Source organism: Triturus cristatus, chromosome 7 (genome assembly GCF_964204655.1).
Source record: "Triturus cristatus chromosome 7, aTriCri1.1, whole genome shotgun sequence".
NCBI classification, from domain to species: Eukaryota; Metazoa; Chordata; class Amphibia; order Caudata; family Salamandridae; genus Triturus; species Triturus cristatus.
Window position 1 is genome coordinate 954,360,163 of NC_140590.1, and position 19,683 is coordinate 954,379,845.

A 19,683-nucleotide genomic window follows, 5' to 3' on the forward strand; every position below is an offset into this window, starting at 1 on the left:
CTTCAGAAGGGTCACCACTGACTGCCGCTTGGAGTCCCAAGAGACCCATCTTCGATGGCCAAAAGTTGCACCAAGTCTACCAGACCAGGGAGTGTTTTCAGAGTACAGGTTCTTCACCCAAGAAGGACACCAGCTTGCGTCCAAAGAATATTTCTGGGATCGCTGTGGACAGAGACCAGTAGACCAGCAGCAGCTGGCCTTCTCCTGACACAGAGGACATTAAGAGATCCCGAATTCTGTGGCCAAAGTCGCCCCAACTGACCCATGGAGCGAGGAATAACCGCAAAGACATACCCCTCAACTGCACAGCACCCAATCATTTTTGAGCATCCTCCATCTCCTGCATCCATTACATCAGGACCACTGCATTGAAGTGTACTGCTGTAAGGTTGAGAACTAGACTGGAGAACGCTTTGGTGGCCAGTTATGCCTAAATACTTTTTATTGGCCCCCCCAGACCATATTGATGTTGTATTTGGTTGCCTCAGTCGGGCTGGAGTAGTTGAACACCACTCACTAAAACATTTCAAAAGTTTACAAACCTTATGGTTACCAATGCTAGTTTGCGGTTAAACTGAAATGTAAGTTTTCTTTAAAAAGCTGTGATTTTGCTTATCTTGCACCCTAAAAATTCATAAAAATATAATTTATTTATAAATTGTTGTCCGATTTCTTTTGTGTTTTGTAGCTTTCTTATTTCATTGTTTGGTGCTGTTAAATGTTTTACAGTAATTCCTCTGTTTAAGCCTTATTGCTCGAAGACATAGCTTCCCAGAGTTCTGCAAATGAGCCAAGACAGTTTTTGCGAGTGTATTACACGGTAAGTTGCTCGACTGTACCGTATAATACACCCAAACTCGCACACCTGGCATAAATCTATGTATGCCTAATCAATGAAAACAAATGTAGGTCATTTGCGTATTATTTAGAGCAACTATATTATCAAACACAGATTGTCTTTTATTACTACAAAGCAAAGGTCAAATTCCATCTCATTATCACAGTTCACACATGATAGACATGCACGAACATTATTTACTGCCTCACAGATTACATGTTTCGTTTTTAACACAGGGAACTTTGCTTGTCACAAGGCCTATTGAATATCATTACACAATCACATTCTGCTTTTGTTTAAACACCTTTTTTGAACAGATGCGTATATAAAAAAAAATAAGCATGGCATAAACCATACATGCAGAGTGTGAAATGCTGTTGATCACCTTTGTGGAGGGACGTGAGAACCATCGTTACTCCTCGCGTGAGACATGAGCCCCCTTCCCACACTCAACAATGCTAATAAATAGCATGTTACACTTTATGCATCTGCTCGTTTCTATCGATGGAGAGAATACATAACAGGTAACTGGGTATTGATCCTAGAGGTTCTGGTGACAGCCACGCAGTCAAAAACACCTGTTACCCTATATGTATAAATATTTTTTTAATTTTATGTGTTTATTTTGAGGAAGTCCATTTGAAAAAGCAGTTTTCTTCAAAGTGCAGCTAACAAATTGGAAATAAAATGATTCGCTTTTGTATACATTTCGAGAATAAATTGTATGTCAAAAAGCACAAGTGAGGGCCAGTGGCTTGAGGCGATACTGTGGTTGCCTTGGTTACTGCATAATTGTGGATTTAGCGAATTAGCCACATTAATTGCAGATGTTGCTACATTATCCTAGTAGGAGAGGTTTTGGGTATGTAGTTATGATTATGCAATCTGCATTTCACAGGGAATGTGAAATATTTTCAATTTTTCATAGTTCCTGTAGATTATGCTTTTCTATGCCATTGGTTTGCTGCAAAAAAGTGGTCAAATATGCCATATATATTAATTAAATCCACATACATTTTATATATAAAACAGTTGTACAAAAACAGATTGCTCAAGGATTTCCGTTTGATTTGAGTTTTAATTTTGCAGTCTCTGTTGTTGTTAAATAAACCATGTCATCCACCAATCAGTGCTTACCTGTTGATGTAGTGGCCTGGCAGCCATGGGAGCAGGAATGATGAGTGTTAGTTTGAGCACAGTGCAGCGTGACAATATGTACTCTACTATGCCTCAAGTAATATTTGCTACCACAAAAGATGGGGGCTCATACAAGTATATAAATATTTTAAACATACCCCTTCAGAATTACCTTGTAAACCTTAAGCTTTTAACTCAAAATGTGCTGTCAAATGCACAGGTGGCACACACTTTCCTTATCTTTTTCTTGGGGGAAGAACTCCCTTTAATCTCACTTAGGTAAATCAGGCTTTCTTTCACTAGTTTCAGATTAGGATTAAATTGAAATAGCAAACTCATTAGGGTCTAATGTTAGATCTGTACATCCCCAGAAAATGATTTGGAAGAGTGCATGCACTGGCTTAGGGTGGGTATACATTGTAGAAACAACGATTTCATGCAATGGCCTAGTTTAAAAACTGGGAGGAGGAGAACTATCCACTAGTAAAATGAAGGTGTTTTATGCTCGGAGTGTATACCCAAAGACCTTTCAAACAGTTCTAGCTTATGTACTTGGAGAATAGGAAGTAATATACATAGGCATAACAGGTTCATTGCCATAGGAGGGATTATCAACCTAGACGGAGCCGACAGACCGATATCCATATGTACCACAGATAAGAACACTGAGTGCATCGTCCTCCCTAGCCTGGGCACCAGCCAATGACTACGCCACACATTGAGTTTGGTATTACACACCTTTAATAGTCTGCGTGTAACTCGGAACTCAACATTCTAAAATTGCATTTACTTCACCACACTCTTAGTACTTGCTTCACAGTTCTACAGAGTCCATCAAGGAGCCAAAAGGGTTCTGTTATTGTTAACTCACACAACACAGAGAAGGGCCATCAAAGGCAAAGCAGTCGCTGTGACAGTACCGTAATTAATATGGCAGTTCAACATAATATTACTAATCTCAGTTTAGCAGGAAATTGGACAGTGAGAACATAGTGCACTTAAGTCTGAGAAGGAAAGGTACACCAGCAAAGGTAAGAGGTGGTAGAACACAGACTGTGCCTCTTGATACAATTCCAGCTATGGTCATCACACGACAGCATCTCAGTGCCACTGTACATGGTGCACAAGGTAGCATATTAAAGGCGGAGCAAACCCAGCAGAGCAAACCCTGCAGGTGTGGCTGATAGCTGAAAATGCATGTCTGTACTGTTGTCTTTGCCAATTCTGGTTTAATGTATTGGTTGTAATGTGGCCTGGCACTGCCCTTTCCCCCTTCCTGTCCAAATCTGATTTTCTGCACCTCACTTGTAAATATTTTTGATCTAAGATAATCTTTAGATGTGAAACCGCCCTGAGGTTCTCAAAGCTGGCATAGGTTAAGTACAGTCATAGCAGGGCTGATTCAAGTTCGGACAATTCTGCTTTTAGTTTTGATTTTGAGCATGGGACCTCTGCTGTGACGGTCTGATAGTGGATTTGATTTAGATATGCTTTTAACTTGCAAACAGTATTACACTATAGTATTTCATCCCAGTGTGCCAACAGCCATAGTGTGGAGTATCCCAGGCTTTAAAACGTTGCCCTCCCATTCAGATCACAATTGTTTGCATCCGTTTTCTTCTCGCCACCATCTCGTTCTCATTTTTTTAAACTTAAGTTCAATGTACTTTCCCATGTAGAACCTGGCCCTAACCTGGCTATGTTGCAAAGCTTGAGACCATTGTGCTCTGTTGCACTAAAACTGACCATCTTCCAGAGTTCAACATTTGTGTTCAGTGGTAATAAATACCCCTTGCTTTGGCGTCATTGGTTTTCAGAAGTCAAACAATCCTTATTGACAAATGCTCTGGTTTGTTCAGTGTGCAGCGTGAGCATCTCGTGGGATTCGTGGTGTACGATTCCGGGACTAATGATGAAATTCACCTTCAGTAGGGCGATTAAGTTGAAACTTGTGCAGCTTTCGGTTTATTTAGGTTGTGCTATTAGTAACACATGCCCGATTGGAACATCAGTTTGGTAGCCTCTGAACATGACAGAAAGAAGTTATTTGAGGATATACGGCAGGCCTTCTATTTCTGTTTCCTCTCAAACCCTGGGGGAGCTAGGGTTCCTCCAAGGAATCCTAAAGCAGCACTCTATACTTTAGCTATTAATAGATGTATGCAAACCTGCATGCAGCAGTTGATTCCAGCTGAGCTGTGTGCCGTTGTGGTTGTGCTCCTGCACAGGTACAAAACGGGCTACTCTGGGGTTTATAGTTGGCCACCGCATTTGAAGCACTTGAGGACTTAATTTCTAAATGTATTTTAATGCAAGCTTTGTAAGTGAATTGTGAAGGCTGTGTGGAAAAATTCACAAGGTCTTTTCTACCCTTAAAAATTGGGCATCCAGGAGCAATTGTCTCTACATCTAGTCGTACCTATTAATGAATATCTTCTAATATTTAGTGGTGATGCTTCCTTAGCGGTTGTATCTCTCATGGCTCGAAAATTTGTTTTTGTGTTAAGTGTTCCTGTGATTTCTGTGCTATCACTGTGAAAGTTACACACCTAAAATGACTAACTGTGAAAAGAACTGCAAAGTGGAATTGCTCCTTAAAAATTAAAAAGAAAAAAAAAACTATAGTTTCTCACTGTGACCTCAGTCGTCCATTATATATTCTGAGGTGGGTAGCAGAGAACTCTGTGTACATTCAGTCCCTGGATTCTTGGGAAGCGTTCCAATTTTGATCATGGTTTTAAGGGTGACTGAATAAGAAAGAACCAGGAGAGAACCTCCCTGGGGAGAAAAACCCCTTCCACTGTGCAATATTGAGTACAGGGCTGTCAAGATTCCTTATTGCTACCACAATTCCTTATTGGTAACAGAGGAATAATCACCTCCTTTCCTTTGAGCTACAAAGTACTCCTTTCCAATTCATTGATTATATTTTATGATCAATTTGTGATTAGCAGAATATGTAGTTTTTTGTTGGTTGTATTAACTAACCAAATCCAAATTAATTACATTTCAGCTTCTCTCTGCCTTGTTATAATTAGCTTTTTTGTTAGCGCAGAGAGGGCTAGGAACTGTACACTGTGTTGAAAATGCTTAAGCCTCAATTATTCATAGGGTGCTGGTCCCCTAAGTCTCCCAAAATGGTGTAACCATCAACTTGATGTGCTTCTCCTCTTTTCTCCTACCCACGCATATCTCTATATTTTGCAAGGTTTGTCTTGAAGCACTATTAAGTGGCATTCCTCACAGTTACACTGTATAAAAACAATAACAATAAAGACATAAGTCATAAAAACAGATTCAGTCTATTACCCAAACAGGTAGAAAACTCCTGGCAAGGATCTTTACCTTCTTTCGGCACTTCCGTTACTAAGAATGGATGATTTTGCAGGGGACTCATTCCACATTCAGCTACATGCTTTCTGCATGGGATTTGAAATTCCTGAACATTGCCTGCTGAGATACCTGCATTTGATGTAAGTGGATCTTGTTGGTCAGGTGAAGGCCTTTGTTATCAAGTGTCCACAATCACTGATGAGCTGCCTCTGCCTGGAGGTGTGACAGGTTTTTCTCTAGCAAGAACAAAAAAAGAAAAAGGGCAGCCTCTGCAATCTTCCTGACAGTGTAGATGTATTTAGTCTGACAAACCAACCAATCTCTTTAGGTAATTTGTACTTATAACACTGTGTTTAATAGCTATTCACATCACTCATGCTTCTTTTCTGAGATTGGACAGCCTCAAAGATAAAATTGGTCCAACCACCTCGAAATCTTTCAAAGAGCATCAAAGAAATATGCCGTTTATTGACCATTAACGACTGCCTAGCACGTCTATTGTTTTAGGCCATTTTTTATTTTTTACGGTTTTATCTCACCACTTCTACAAAATGGTGCTGGATATTCAGTATCCTTTCCGTGAAAAGCATTTTTTACTATTGCTTCAGAGCCTTCAGTGTTAAAGCATGTCCGGTAGTTTGTGGTGGACTCTAATGGAAACTGTCTGTTTAATGTATTTTATTTTCTAAATGCATGTGTACACCATCATGCCTTAGCCCCCATTCCTCCAATGTGTACTTATTTCTGTGTTACAGCCTTTACTTCTAATCACATTTTTCCACATCTCGGTATGCCTTCATCATTTGCGGTGAACCCTCTGCAGCATGCGGTGAAATACTTTACCTCACACCCTTTCTGATTAAATCAGAATCCTTTTTTTTCCTTAGAAGCTAATGTGCAACTGAAAACAACACTTTTGCTTTTCTGCAGAAAGTACTACAGTGCTTACAGAATACTGAGGCTTGTTGGAAACCCTCTTTTGATAGTTCTACCGTCTACAGTGCTGAAACAGATGCATACTTCTTGGATCGAGTCTCCTTTGAATGATCATAATTTTAATTCTGTAGAGACGGGAACTTTAGGACTAGAGATGTTTCTTTTGTGATTTTGTTGGTTTCTCAATTGTTTCTCTACTCACCTTCCAGGTACTCATCCAACAGCTAGACCTTTAACTACATGCAGATCCATCTAACCTAGATAACTGAAATATCTCTTTAGGTCTTTTTTGGGGGTTTAACATATATCTTCATGCATCTACTGTCTGGCCATCTGGACTATCCTGACACCATCTCCTGGAGGCTTTTGTGCTTCTCAAACTCAGTCTCCAATATAAGCTGGTATTTTTATTTATACCAGACTCTATCCATGAAAAGGATTTCTGAAAGTTCCACTTAAGTCTTGAGGGACACCATCCCTTGGACTTTCTTCATTACAAGAACATTCCACTCCTTTGAGAGAGATAACAGCTGTCTTTGTTACTGATGTGGGTTCGCACACAATTTCAGGATGCTACAAATCATGAAAGGATATTCTGTACAGATTTTTGTACTGGCCAACCAGTGTGTGAAAGACTCCTAGGCCTCATATTGGAATCCAGAATCTGAGGTCTAATAGACCTCAAGCTTGTTGCTGGGGAGTGCCGAAGTCAGTCTTTCTAACTGTTTCACTGTTCAAAAAAATGGACACATGAAGTGGACACATTCCAGTCGATGATCTTTTAAACTGCAACTAGTTCATTACCATGTAACATGGCAAACTGGTTTAATTGTATTATTCATCCACTATAGAAATGGTCAAGGTTGGGTCAGTGTACATGACTCTTAATTTCCCCTTCCACACCTTGAAGGCACCAGTAAAATTCTTTAATTGGTGGCCAACTTTACAAGAAGGTTCTGTAGGTCACCTGCCAACTTCCCAAAAGGCTTTGCAGTGGAAACAGTTTGTACCAACGTTTGCTTTTCCTCACTTACATAAATTCAGGCACACTGATTTGAAAATACATATTTCATTTAGTTTTTGGTGCATATACATTTAAAACTTCTTAGTTCAGATTTCTAAGTTTTAGTTTTATATGTGCAAAGTGAAATTGGGATCCTTCAGTCAATATTTATTAAAATACACTACTGTTTGGACTTTGAGTTGATAGTAAAAGTACTTTCTAAATCACACAAAATGGATATCGGAGAGATCAAACGAATAATCTAAGAACTACAGATTGAATGTGCCCTTTTATTTCATCTAGATTTATTTCACCTAGAAATTTCAGGTGCAGATGTCCTATTTCTTAGTCTATTGAAAATTACCCACTGCCTATCTTCTTTCTTACACCCATGTTCTTTTAAGTTAGGACTACCTAGGGGCTGTTTGGAATTTTAGATTTTGACCCTTTAAAGGCGCTTCTCCCTGGTTTTCTTTCATTTTGGTTGAGATGCTTAAACCCATTCACATATGCGCTGAACATTTTTGAAAAAATAATTCATCCACGGTTGATTATGTAAAAACTATGGATAACCATAGTTTGTTGTTGAAGCTGAAAAACAGGATAGTTCCCCAGAGCTACACACGGTTTTTAGCATTCCCAGTACACATTACGTTCATCAACAGGGACATGCTTTCCTCTCTGAGGTGTCACCTAGTGGTATGGTCTGGTTTGTAGACCTGAATTGAGAGTTGTGTGCCAATCTTTGGATCCGTTACCAATCTGTGGATTTTAAAAAGTACCTTCTTAACTCAGTCGTTTATCCTGTCAGTGCTTGAAATTTAATTTACTCTGATTTTCATTGCTTTCCTGAAAAATGTGTTTTATGCAATTTTACAAATGGTACAGTTTGGAGTCTTTTATAGCGACTGGTGAAGGCCTATGGATTGAATATGCTTATAAGAAACATAGCTGGAAATTTTGGTTGCTGCACCAGTGAGGCATATGCAGATTTGTAGGATTTTCATAAAACAGCACAGTTTCATGGTAGGTTCTGCTTAATAGCTCCTGTTGTGCGGCTGACCAAAGGCCATGTTTTTAGCCTTCTGTACCTTGCTGACCTTCTGAAAACTGTCTGTAACAAAGGGCTTTTCTCTAGCCAAGTTTGCCTTTCACATTACCCAGCAACTCAGCATGCAGTTCTGTGCCACCATAGAGGAATGTTCCTTTCAGGTGCCTCTGCCAAGAAAAATGCTCGTCTGGCTAATTTTAGATAGTTAAACTCCCTACAGGTAGACCCCCAGAGTCTTGCTTGAGGGAGGTAATGTGACTGGGTTATTGAATAAGGTTGGGAAAAGGTCCATTTGTCTGGGCTTTGCAGGTGAACCTCTGTCATATACCTCTTAATACCTGGAACACTTTTACGTCATCTGCTGTAGGTGGTCCTGGCATTTGTTTACTTGTGTGAGAACTTTAAGGAAGCCACTTTCAGCTAAGTAGATCTAAAATTACTTTTCTTAATTACTTGTGTAATCTTTAGGCGATATCTCTGAGATGGCTCATGGTGCATAGCATAAATAGCGTTGATATACGTACTCCTTATGTCACCTAAAAATGTACATCCTTGAGTTAGGTCACAGTTCAAGGTAGTGAGAAGAATGAAATCGGTTATTCTTGCTTTTAGTTACTGTTTAGGTATGATGTGAGCCATGGAATGACTCAGTAGTACTTAAAAGACTTTTTTAAAATTGTTATCAAACATGAATTAACATTTTAGCCCAATATGATCTAAATTCAGTTATGTGCAATGGACCGGATCGCTTCACACAGTTGTAGGGAGCTTATAATAGGCGTTTATAATGCAAGTCATGTTTAAAACTCCACTGACTAAACCAGTGAGAAAGTCAGATAACACATAGCGCCACTGCATAGACTCCTCAGAGATGTCTTTTGTACATGGCTTTTACTGTCTTGTGACCATTCACCACATGATCTGTTTGTTAAATTATTTTTAACAAAAAAGTTCTGTTTCTTGATTCATTTTTTTTTTCTTTTCATTTCTCGGATGTTGCAGTCGTAGCAGGATGGTTACACCACTTCAGCAACAATTTTGTATGTGTAACCTGTGTCTGTTGTACCCTACTTTGCATATTATCTGGCAACATCCCAGCTGTTACTTTAAGCAATACTCATAACTGTAGTAAGAGTGATGTGTTAAAGTACATGTTTGAAGTGAACTGTGATAAAGTGTTTCTCAGAGAAATGTTAGCCGACCAAAGTCGGTCTATACTCTTACCAGAAGTAGTTCACCTTTTCGTCTTTCTGATGTAAACTGTGAAGCCAGAGCGGTGTTGCTTCTTTGGCTTGCTGAACACCAGGAACCTGGTAGACTGAGATTTTCAGCTTCAAACATAATTTTACAGCTTATAATGACATGATTTACATTTGCTAGCACTCGCAAAATGTTACCTAAATGGTGCAAATCCATTTATTCCAGCATATTTGTATGCTGCTACTGTAATCGCGTGGAGAAACGCCCCAGAAGGAATGGGAAGTAGGCATTACAAGACATGGTTAGTCTAGAGTGTTCATAAATTGCGCTCCAAACCTTTGATATAAGTAAAGTTCCGCGTAAATACCTTTCCAAGATGGTTAAGAAACTCATCATGCCCATACTAAATGGTGGAGTAGGGAATGGGGGTTCTGCATGCATGGGAAAACACAAATTAAGTGTGGAATTGCACATAGGCATTGGCATACCCAGTTCACAGTTGTACTGTGCATACAACTCCACATCGTTGGCATACCAAGATTTTCCCAGGAATAAGCCTGGATAGTTGTGACTGTCACAGCTTTATATACATACTATTGGGAATTTTGTAAATTCCCATATGTCGTACTCCTTTCCCTGCGAGCACAGGTGTGCATGTACTATGTTTTTGTTTGTGAATTGGTCCCTAAATTTTAATTGTGACTGAAAAGGCTATCTAAAGAAATGGTGCACATAGCATGGCTTCCAAGAAGGGTTGGATTATCTGTGCTACCAAAGGATTTCTGCAGGATACTTTAGGACATCTTATCTTGTACTTGTCCCTATCAGAAGACTTAGGGTAGAGAGAGAAAAATGCCCCCTCTTCCTCAAGGATGCAATTTCCTGAAGCTTGTTCAAGATCCAATGACCAGAAACTGTTTGTGCATTGTTTTTCATTGTGTGAAATCTGTTTTTGCAGGCCTACTGAGAGTAAAATCAGCTAGGACACATAGTTGTTGAACTATTTATCTCTGTAGAAGGTATCTAAACATTTTATATGGATTTAGATTTTACTAAGCACTATGTTTAAGCTTTTCAAAGTCTTCTATGTGAAATTCATAAACTGCTATTTGTTTTTAGGGGCAGTTCCTGTGTCAAGTGTGAGTGACGGATCTTCATTGCAAAACAGCTATGATGCAATTGAAGGAGGGGGATACATGGGTAAGAATTAGTACTGTAATGTTGCAAGTGTTTGTTTTAGGGAAATTACCTGACACTCCAACTATGTTCTGTAGTTGGCATTTCTGGAACAAAAGACACAGAAGTGAAATTTTTAGTTACAGTTTGTAAATTTGGGTAAAAAAATCTCCTTAGCCCTCCCTTAACTATCAGAGTGACAAGCCAGTGATGGGTTTGATTATCTAGCAACCACACCAAATGGGACTAAGCCACACCGTTTTTCATCAGCAGACGACAATGAGGCCTTCTGCAATGTTTTTTTAAGTTTGACTGCCTTGTATTGTGTATTTTATTGAGCAGAATTATTGGTGTGGTAAAAAAAATCTAATTTAGCCCACAAATTGTGATCATCTTTATTTGGAGAGAATATCGAAAGCAAAGTGATACAAGACCTTTTCCAATGTATTCAATGTAATTTAGTCTTAAGATTTTGACTGGGGATAATGAATTATTAAAATCGTTTGAATCCAAAATCATTCTACAGGATAAATAAATCTACACCTTGAATTAAAGATGTTGTATCAAGAAGCTTAAAACAATTATAGTTGTCATGCACAGTATTCACAACTTGAATTTTGAAATCTGTTTTATGTTACCACTTGACATTTAGTATCAGCACAGCTTCCACCACCATCCCAGAATACGAAAATGAACAGAACAGTTGGACATTCGTATCCGCCAGGTTACCAGAAGGTACCCCAGTCTGCCACTCAAGGACAACGACCTGTGTCCCAGCAGCAGTACCCTGGAGGACCACAGCAGTACCCCCAGGTAAACTGTCCCTTGCACATCGTGCCTTTATCAATCCACTTGTGCTTATTTATACATTGAATAAATCTTTTTTGGAGAACAAATTCATTGTGACATTTATGTAGACCTTGTACAGCATCTCCCCAATCATTGCAAGACCGAAGCATACATATTCAAAGCCTAAACAAGATGCTAAAACTTGATGCAAAAAGCACAAGTGACATGTTTATAACAAAAACTGAAAATAAGTTAAATTAAGCAGGCTTAGTGGTGCTTAGTTTAGAATGTAAAGTTAATAATCAAAACTGCAGTCAACCAAAAGCATAAAATATACATTTGTTGACGATACAACAATAAAGTCGTAGGCTTATACACTTTGTAAAGTCTTGCTTCTGTGGATCAGCCCTTATACCGGTTTTCTTGTTCTGGTATGATCATGTCCATTAACCGGTATTTCTGTAACTATTATAAATGTCGCTACTTTAATTCCCAGAGCATTAGTAGTGCCCCAGCCCAGTTTGAGCCCTCTTACCCTCCCCATGCAAAGTGTAAAGGCCATCCCAACTGTAATCTACAGTTTAAAACATATTTAGAATACAATATCTTCGCCTTTATACAAACCAGGCTTTTGGTTGATGCTGCGCATAATTGGCTCACAATTTCACTCTTCGCACTCCCTTTCCGTATTGAAATACATTTTCACAACGATCATTGGTACAACCTAAGCTACAAATAGTCTGATAACACATCGGAGTCCACATTGGTAATCCAGTATTGCTGTGATTGTAGGTCTGAAAGAGAGGTTCTCACATAGGGGCCTACTTTCGCCATTTCTAATTTGTTTGTATCTGGCAAGTCAGAAGAATCTGCCCTTAGATTTGATCTGGTCTTGGGTAGCTGCCAAAGCTGACTTGTCAGTATCCCTGTGTTTTAACGGGTCACATTTCTCCATTACTTTTAAAAATAAAAACCTGATCTCAGCATTAAATCATCAGTTTGCTGTGAAATGCGTGCCAAGTGATTCGGAAAATCGCCAACTCTTCTTTCCCCTGTCCCAGCCAAGCCAGGGTCCAAATAAAAGAGGGTGAGATGTAGATTGCATCACACAGAAGCACCTGTGATGGATTTCATTGCAGTAATAGCCCTTTGTTTACAAGAAATATAAGGCTTTTAGATAGTGCTATAGTTTAACCCCCAGATCTTAAGTGAAACGCCCAGTCCCATGATTGTATGCACAGAATCACCAGACTTCACTCATCTGTCATTCATATAGGACAATCGAGCATTGTGTTCCTATTTCCTAATCCTTCAAACTACTTCTATTGGATTTAATCACCATGTTATAGATTTAACATCGTAATGGCAGAATCTTTATAGTCCTCTTTGGTAATGGCTCTCTTCTGATGAGAGGGCATGCAATCTGAGTTCTTGTTGATGGTGAAGCAGGCCACTTAGTATTAATAAAAGAAACTTCATAACATGGGTTATGCTATCGGTGTAACCTGCCAAGTATGATTGTTCTGAAATAAGGTTCCGAAGTGCCCCTTTTCCATAATTATCTGGAAGTTCATTCAATGGTGGCCTGATGTCACTCTCATAACTGGTAACAATGTAATGTTCTTCACCGCTTTCTTTAGGACATTGTGCACAATTACAGTTCAGTGTATCTGAGTTGTGATGTACGTCCTCCATTTCAATTAACCGAGGACAATACTTGTGAATATAAAACTTGTACTAAATGTACATAAAACATTAGCAAAAGGAAAGTCTGTCCTTTTGCTACTTTGGGCTTTTGCATCATTAGTTAACACTACATCAGGTCTTTAATATATTTTTCATCTGAATAACGTAACAAACCGTGGCAATGCCATGATATGTCTGTCTTTTAAGCGTAAGTGCCTCCGCAGTCAGTCATGGGTTTAGACATTTAATAAGTCATCCTACATGCTCTCACTCATCACTTGTGTCCATACTTGCATTTATCCATTTACACAGCCGCAATAAATTCAAATACAAACTCAGCATGTATGATAAATTAAAATAATAAAATTAGAAAAATAAATTGTGCTGCTGCTTTAATATTAGAGCTGTATGCTAGCAATAATAAAATTAAACATAGTGGTATTGTACATGGTGTTTCATTGTTCTGAAATACCAGCATAGCTGCCACGTTTAGATCCAATGTGTTAACTATCTTGGAATGGTAAAACAGTGAAACTATGATGAATACCATTCCATGACAGTGGCCTGGTGCAGAGGCTGTGGCCTGGTTGGATGCGATGCACTGCAGTTGAGATGGAAGTCAAGCAAGGAGCCTGTTAGCATTGCCTGGAGAGCTGTATAATGCTCTAAAAATAATGTAAATAAGGTGAGACCAAAAGAAATGAAAGGAAAAAATGGAAAAGTGAAGTCCTGGCCTGGCAATCTTGGCACTGAAGCTCACCCCTTTTCAAATAGATGTACATGTGATCAGAAAAATGGGATCGCTCTAAGGGCATAGAGCCAGTGGTTGAAGGGATTGATCCGTTGCCCCATGCTGAATGTTATCATGGAATCAAGCGGAGTTAATTCAGCTATTGGATCTGTTGCATTGACTCTAGTGCCCTGTGAGTGACACCATTTTTCTGATGCGCATGCCATAGCAGTAACTCTTGTTATTTAGAGCAACTACACTGATAACCACGCATTTGCACATTTATTAGTGCAGTGCAAATGTATAATCAAGTTTATTACCACAGCACAAATGTCACAAGGCAAACACTTTTTACTGTTTTACAGATTACATACTTCACCTCGTGTGCTTCATAGTCGAAAAAATAACATATTACACTCTGCACTTCTGTGTGTGTGTGGTTTTTAATGGGGTAATCAACACAAAAATCATTGCCTACAGAGTTAATCTGTGATATTTTGTGTTACAAAATACATTTATGTGCTCTTAAAAGGCTAACTCCATCCATCACAGTGGGATGTGTGTGATCGAACTGTCAAATACAATACCTTTGCTTTATAAAGAGCCTTGATCAGGCCTTTGGATTTGAAAAAAAAAAAATACTGCTGGTTGAAGTGTAATCGCTCTTTCTGTGGAAGCACACAGCTTATGAAAATCAAAAGCTGTACTCAGATGAACCAACGTCAGGGCAGAGCCACAGTCCCTCTCTGCAGTACTTATTTTTTTTTAATAACATATAGTAGGGCGACAGCTGCACTGTCAAGTCAGACCTAAAACCCACTTTTGTCACTTTCTCAGTGAACAAATTCAGAAACTTCATTAGTAGATGGTTCAGTTAGCTGGGTTCAACTGAATCGACTCCTTACAGGACATATTATTTATTCTGGACATCATACATACACCTTTGTCATTGGGAAGATGAGTTCCCCAATGGTAAGTACGTCTTTCTTTTAGCACTGAGACAACCATAGTGAATTTGGACAGCAGTAAATGCCATAATGCTCTATTTGTAGTTAAGGTTGAGCTTTTACATCCAAGGCGCTTAAGACTTTTCTGTAATCTATAACCTGGAATGTGATCAGTTTCTCTGTTCTGTGTGCTCACATATACCATACTTATTTTAGTCCTAACTGTCAAACATTCACTCAATATTTTGACACCATTCTTTAAGCAATACCACAAGCCCTCTTCAAGCTTGTCTTTCAAACCAGCCCTTCTCTTGAAAGGGAGGGAACACCCAACTACTTTGGTCCATGGAAGTCTACAAGAGTAGCATGGAAAGGGGCCTGGTATGGGTTTAGGCAATTTCTTGTTGTTTTATCAGTGGTTGGACCTCCACAGGGCACTGGTTTCCCAGTCTCCATTCAGTCATCCTCATCTCATTACAGTTCAGTGTGCAAGCTTACACTCGACACCAATCCTACCCAAAAGAAATGCTAAACGCTGAATGAGTAGCACTGGAAAAACAAGCCAAAATCTTGGTAATGCAAAAACTCTTCCACCACAAGCCTATAAATGGTTTCATGTGCAGCAACCATGTATGAAAGTGTCCTTAAATCACAAATCTGTGCCTTATTAACGGATACCTTTGCTTGTGGGAATTTTTATTAAATAGACTACAGATTCACCATCACGTTAACCCATATTTTGAAGTATCCGATCTTGAGGTTTTTATGCAAGATTGTGTTTTCCCCTTTAATACTGCAAGACTACCAGTTACAATTGGATATTTGCTCATTTTTAGAATCTAGTGAAAGCTAGGATAATCAGTTAATGTGTACAGTTTTTGCTTTTAATAGATTGTCTGACATTTCTACCTCTTGTGTAGGTAAAAACAATCACTCCTGAGAAAAATATTTTGCGATCATGTTAGAATAAAGACGGAGTAAATGTTTGTGGAAAGAAATGGCAAGCTGTCTTTGACACATCTAGGAGTTAGGGTTATGCTGTTTCTTCTTTGCATGTTGTAGGGTAGACCAGATGCAAAATGTATTCCACTTGAACGCCTATGAGGGTCTGGTATAAGGCCTCTTCTTTTAAAAGGTTAATGCAGGGTTGTGGCATGGCTAAATGTCCTTACTGGATGGCTGGAAGATCAAAGCCATCACATCCAGTCACTTCAATTTGTGGTGCAGAATCCTACTTTGGACTCTTGGTGAAAAGTCCCATCTGCATGACCACCTCCTGTGTTGATGCTTAAATTGATAAAAGAAATCTGTGGGTCACCAAATGCGAAAGCTCTTGTTTTCTTGTGTTCATGGTCGTTCTCCAAGCTGGCCTGGCATATGCTGGTCACTACTTATAGTGGCCACCTTGCACCAGTCCAATTCGACTCTTATGGTAGATCGGTTTAAGACAACCTTTTAAAGAAAGCTATCCTAGTGGTAACTGTGGAGAGCAGCCTTCAGGCCAAGTCTCAGAGGAATGTAAAGCAGCTTGTTTTACCTTATAATCTCTTGAATTACCAAATGAAAGGACACCACACAGGTATATATATCAAATATAGATGTATTTATTTCTAGACACATTCTACTAATCTGTTTATGAGATTAGAAGCCAGGAACACATTCAAATATCAAAGTTTCACAATAAGTTAAGCACATATATGGCTGGGGCCCTAGGGGCGTACCAGACCATATACTAAAAAAGAGGTTTAGGAAAGTCGACTTGCATAATGACAAGGCCTAGGGCCTGTAGAATCGCTGGGGCTTCACTAATGCAGCAAAAGCAGGTAAGTAACAGACCCACGGGAGACGCATGCAGTGTGAGAACACAGCTGCGGGTTCCCTATTGATTACAATGGAGCAAGTCGTGGTTGGATTTTTAAAGTTTTAGGGTACTTCGAGGAAGTCTACAAGCAAGCCACTTACAAAGTAAGTAATTTGAGGGCCAACACACACTAGGGCACCGAAGTGCACGAGTTACCTCACCCAGGAAAGCCGGGTGCATAGGTGTCTTTTGGTGTCTGGTCACGTCGCTGTTTTCTATGGAAGCCAAAGAAGATTTGCTGCTTGCGAAGACTGAAGAAGTGTCCGGTGGCATCCAAGGCTGGATTGAAGATGACCTGAAAGCAGAAGGGACAGTGTTCACAGTCACTTGCCAGTGACCTGGGGCCAGGAAGATGGATTCCCACGGGTGTCGGGTGATTTCAGGTGCTTGAGGGTATTTTGACTCTTCGCCCACGAGGTCCAGGAGAGATCGACGATGACCAGCAGCTGGATTCGGAGTGTCCCACGACGTCTGCAGCTTACTGCGGTGTCGGCAACCGGATTGGAGCCAACAAGCCTTGGCAACAGCAAGTCTCGTGAAAAGTGAATAAAGTCAATGGGGCAAACCAGCAAGGTCTGAGGGACTCACCCAGCGAGGGTAGGCCTGGAGCAACCAGGGGAGCCCTTTGCTTCGTTAAAGTCTTCCGGGGACCCACAAGCCAACGGGCAAGGGATTGCGAAGACTCCTCGTGAGGAAATGCTGCACAGGAGCCCACGGTCACTCGGGACGGGGTAGGCCTCTGATTTTCGCTGCACAACCTGCTTGAGGCTTGGGCCACAAATGGTCCAAAGCACAGGTTCGTAAAACGTCGTGAAGGGGTTGCACTCGACAATAGTGCACGGTTCCCAGGTATTGCAGTTCCTCGTCACTCGGGGGGTCCACTTGCCTCAGCTCTGCTGGAGACTCACAATGGCCGTCGAAGTCAGGAAATCCACTTCTGGGGCTACAGGGACTTCGGACTCCGGCGGGAGCGGGAAAGTTTGCGACCGTTGATTCAAGTTTTTGGTGCCTGCCAAGCAGAGGAGTCACTCCTTGACTCCAAGGGAGATTCTTCTGTCTTCCAAAGGTAGTGGAATGTCTAAGGGCCAGGATTCTTCTTGTAAAGCGTCGTCCAGGGATATCTAACTTGCAATGGCAAGGTGTACCTATCTTATAGTAAAAGAAAGGGAGGGACTAGCTCTATGACCACTTCTCTAGGAGGGTCAGGGAGGTGGGTGGTTACACCCACTTCCCTTTGTCCAGTTTCGCGCCAGAGCAGGGGCTGGTAGCCCCTGAACCGGTTTGAGCTGGCATATGCACAGAGGAGCCTACTGCTCCCCCAGTGCAGGACTTCAAAGAACTCTTAAGAATGCACCCACCCAGCTCCAATACACTAAATCCTGTTTGGAAGGTGTTGACCCATCCCTGTGACAGGATGCCTATTGTTGGGCCTCCTCCACTGCGAGTTTGTCAGCAGCAGGAGGGCAGCCCAGTGTCTGTGCTGGTGGCATCCATTTTGTGATGCCAGGGCTCTATCAGATTTCTACCGTGTTTCCACAGTGGGTACATGCCGTTCCCTCTAGAAGGGTGGGATCATACTCCCACATCAGTTACTGGTGCGGGGGTATGATTCCAAGTTGTGCGACACCAAACACGACATGTTTTGATGCAGTCATTCCAAAGTTAGCATTTACCGGTAGGTTATAATGCACTTAAGAGTATATGGTTTAACCGCATCCACAAACAGCCACATGGAATAGACCCTGCCAGCTGCAGAGGGGCCCTGCTCAGGCAGAGGCGCCCCCTCACATTGTAAACCAAGCACCCTGCCCTCAGGATTGATAGGGCCTGCTGTAGGGGTGACGGATAGGTTTATATGTGTGTGTATGGTGAGATAAAGGAACCTATACCTCTGTGAGGAGTGCTAACACTACCTCACCCAGGCTGCAGTAGCAGGCCTGAGGTGTCAGATTTAGTCTGCTTCCCAGGGGTGGCATAATACATGCTTCAGCCCCTGGTAGGCCTGTGAAGTACTTATGCCCTTGATACCCAAGGTACCATATACTAGGGGCTCATAAGGCACCGCTATATCCTATCACTAGTGCATCTAATATGCACTCCAAGTTGTTTAGAGAGAACAGGGAGACTGGGGCCCTGATTAGCAGGGACCCAGCCTGACTATAGCCAGAAACCCGTGTTAACATCAGAAAAAAAGTGGGGGCAACATAAGTGCAGATCCTACTCCCCTACAGTCCACCATTGCATAAATTGTCCAGCAAACCCCAAAAGCACTGATTTGTCTGGCCAGTATCCTGAGTGTTGAATCTACTGGTCGATTATGCGCCCGTCCAGGTCTTGTATATAGTCTCGTTCATTTCTATTAGTAAGCGTAATGACATCTAGCCGAGTTTGGACAAAACCTGAGGAGCTGTTGGATGAAGCATTACTTGAAAATAAAATGAACACTTTTAAATAGAAAATGTCATGTCATGGCCTGATCATGAAAGATGAAGGACACGTAGCTGAGGGGCTCCTCCCTACCGCCATAACATCACTCAACATCTTGCACCTAAGGCAGCTAGAAGAAACCCCACTAAAAAAGAGTGGGGGGGGGGCACTGACCGCTCTGAAGCTTTTAATTGTGTGGGTCCTGAGAAACAGGTAAACATAGCTACAGAGCGCCCCGCCGCAGCAAAGATTTAGGATGGTGAAAGGTGAGGGGCAGAGATATAGACTGCAACTTCACTCAGTGGCCCAGAGTCTCCGAGATGAGCTGGCCATGGACCCACAGTGAGGCTGGATCTGTGAGCTGCTGCTGTGAAAGTAAAGTGGTGGCACAGCAGAGGCACCCATGGAGAGGCTGGGTCTTGGATGGAAGCAGTCCAGAGAGACATTGATAGTCCAGGAGAGTGAATTGAAGATCGGAGCTTGGCAATAACCCCCTCCAGAAGTAAGGGCCAAAGCAAACAAAATAGACCCCAGTCAAAGAAGGTACTGAGTGGAGATGGCAGGGCTCC

At 41.0% G+C, this 19,683-nt stretch overlaps 1 protein-coding gene across 1 annotated transcript in view; it reads left to right on the forward strand.

The window, feature by feature from the left end:
- Nucleotides 1-19,683, forward strand: part of SEC24A (SEC24 homolog A, COPII component) — a 595,056-nt gene that overhangs the window by 127,680 nt on the left and 447,693 nt on the right. The window contains exons 4-5 of the mRNA XM_085617984.1: nt 10,618-10,698; nt 11,327-11,487. Of these exons, the coding sequence (XP_085474110.1) occupies nt 10,618-10,698; nt 11,327-11,487 (242 nt within the window). The remainder of the gene's footprint in view (nt 1-10,617; nt 10,699-11,326; nt 11,488-19,683) is intronic.